General features: G+C 44.1%; 1 protein-coding gene across 4 annotated transcripts in view; it reads left to right on the forward strand.

The window, feature by feature from the left end:
- Window positions 1-593, forward strand: part of SFT2D2 (SFT2 domain containing 2) — a 16937-nt gene extending 16344 nt beyond the window's left edge. Inside the window, exons 8-9 of one of the 4 annotated variants that reach the window (XR_550964.1) lie at window positions 207-448; window positions 553-580. Coding sequence is in view for 3 of the 4 variants with exons in the window: in XM_008579087.1 (XP_008577309.1) it covers window positions 207-246 (40 nt within the window). In the remaining variant the exon portion in view is untranslated. Of the gene's footprint in view, window positions 1-206 lie in introns of all 4 variants that reach the window. The other 3 variants (XM_008579087.1, XM_008579088.1, XM_008579086.1) reach the window with 3 other exon arrangements.
- Window positions 594-599: the final 6 nt, after the last annotated feature.

Consider the following 599-nt stretch of genomic DNA (forward strand, 5'->3'; position numbering starts at 1 on the left):
GAGTAACTTGCCCAGGATAATACTACTAATAAATGTCAAAGCTGCGGTTTGATGCCAAGTAGGTCTGACCTCGCAGTCTAGATACTTTCCACTCTGCAGTGTGCTACTCTTGAGTGCCCAGGAAACTCTAAAGGAGGGTCTTTACCACTTGCAGGAGACTTTGGAGTCATGATGTCCCATTAACCTTTGTGTTTTTTCCTTCCTAGGGATGCTGTGAAGAAGTGTTTTGCTGTGTGTCTTACATAATACACGGTCAGTTTTGCAAAGCTTTGGAAGGCACTATGGACAGAAGCTGGTGGACAATTTTGTAAATATCTTCTAAACTTCTCTCTTACAGACATGTGCCTTTTATCTTGCAGCAATGTGTTGCTTGTGATTTGAACATTTGAGGGTTTCTTTTGGAAGCAACACCATGTCTCAAATCCAGATGTCTATAGCACACTGAGAGGTGGGTTCTGTATCTTACGGAGTGGAACCTTCTTCATGCACCCGTGTCCTCTTTGGATGGTGTCCCACTGAATTCTCATAAATGAAAACCTTGTTACGTAGCAGCAGATAAGCCTGGTGAGTGAGTGATTCCACGGAGGTGAGAGGCAGCC

The sequence above is a fragment of the Galeopterus variegatus genome, unplaced genomic scaffold (genome assembly GCF_000696425.1).
Source record: "Galeopterus variegatus unplaced genomic scaffold, G_variegatus-3.0.2 Scaffold1805, whole genome shotgun sequence".
NCBI lineage: Eukaryota > Metazoa > Chordata > Mammalia > Dermoptera > Cynocephalidae > Galeopterus > Galeopterus variegatus.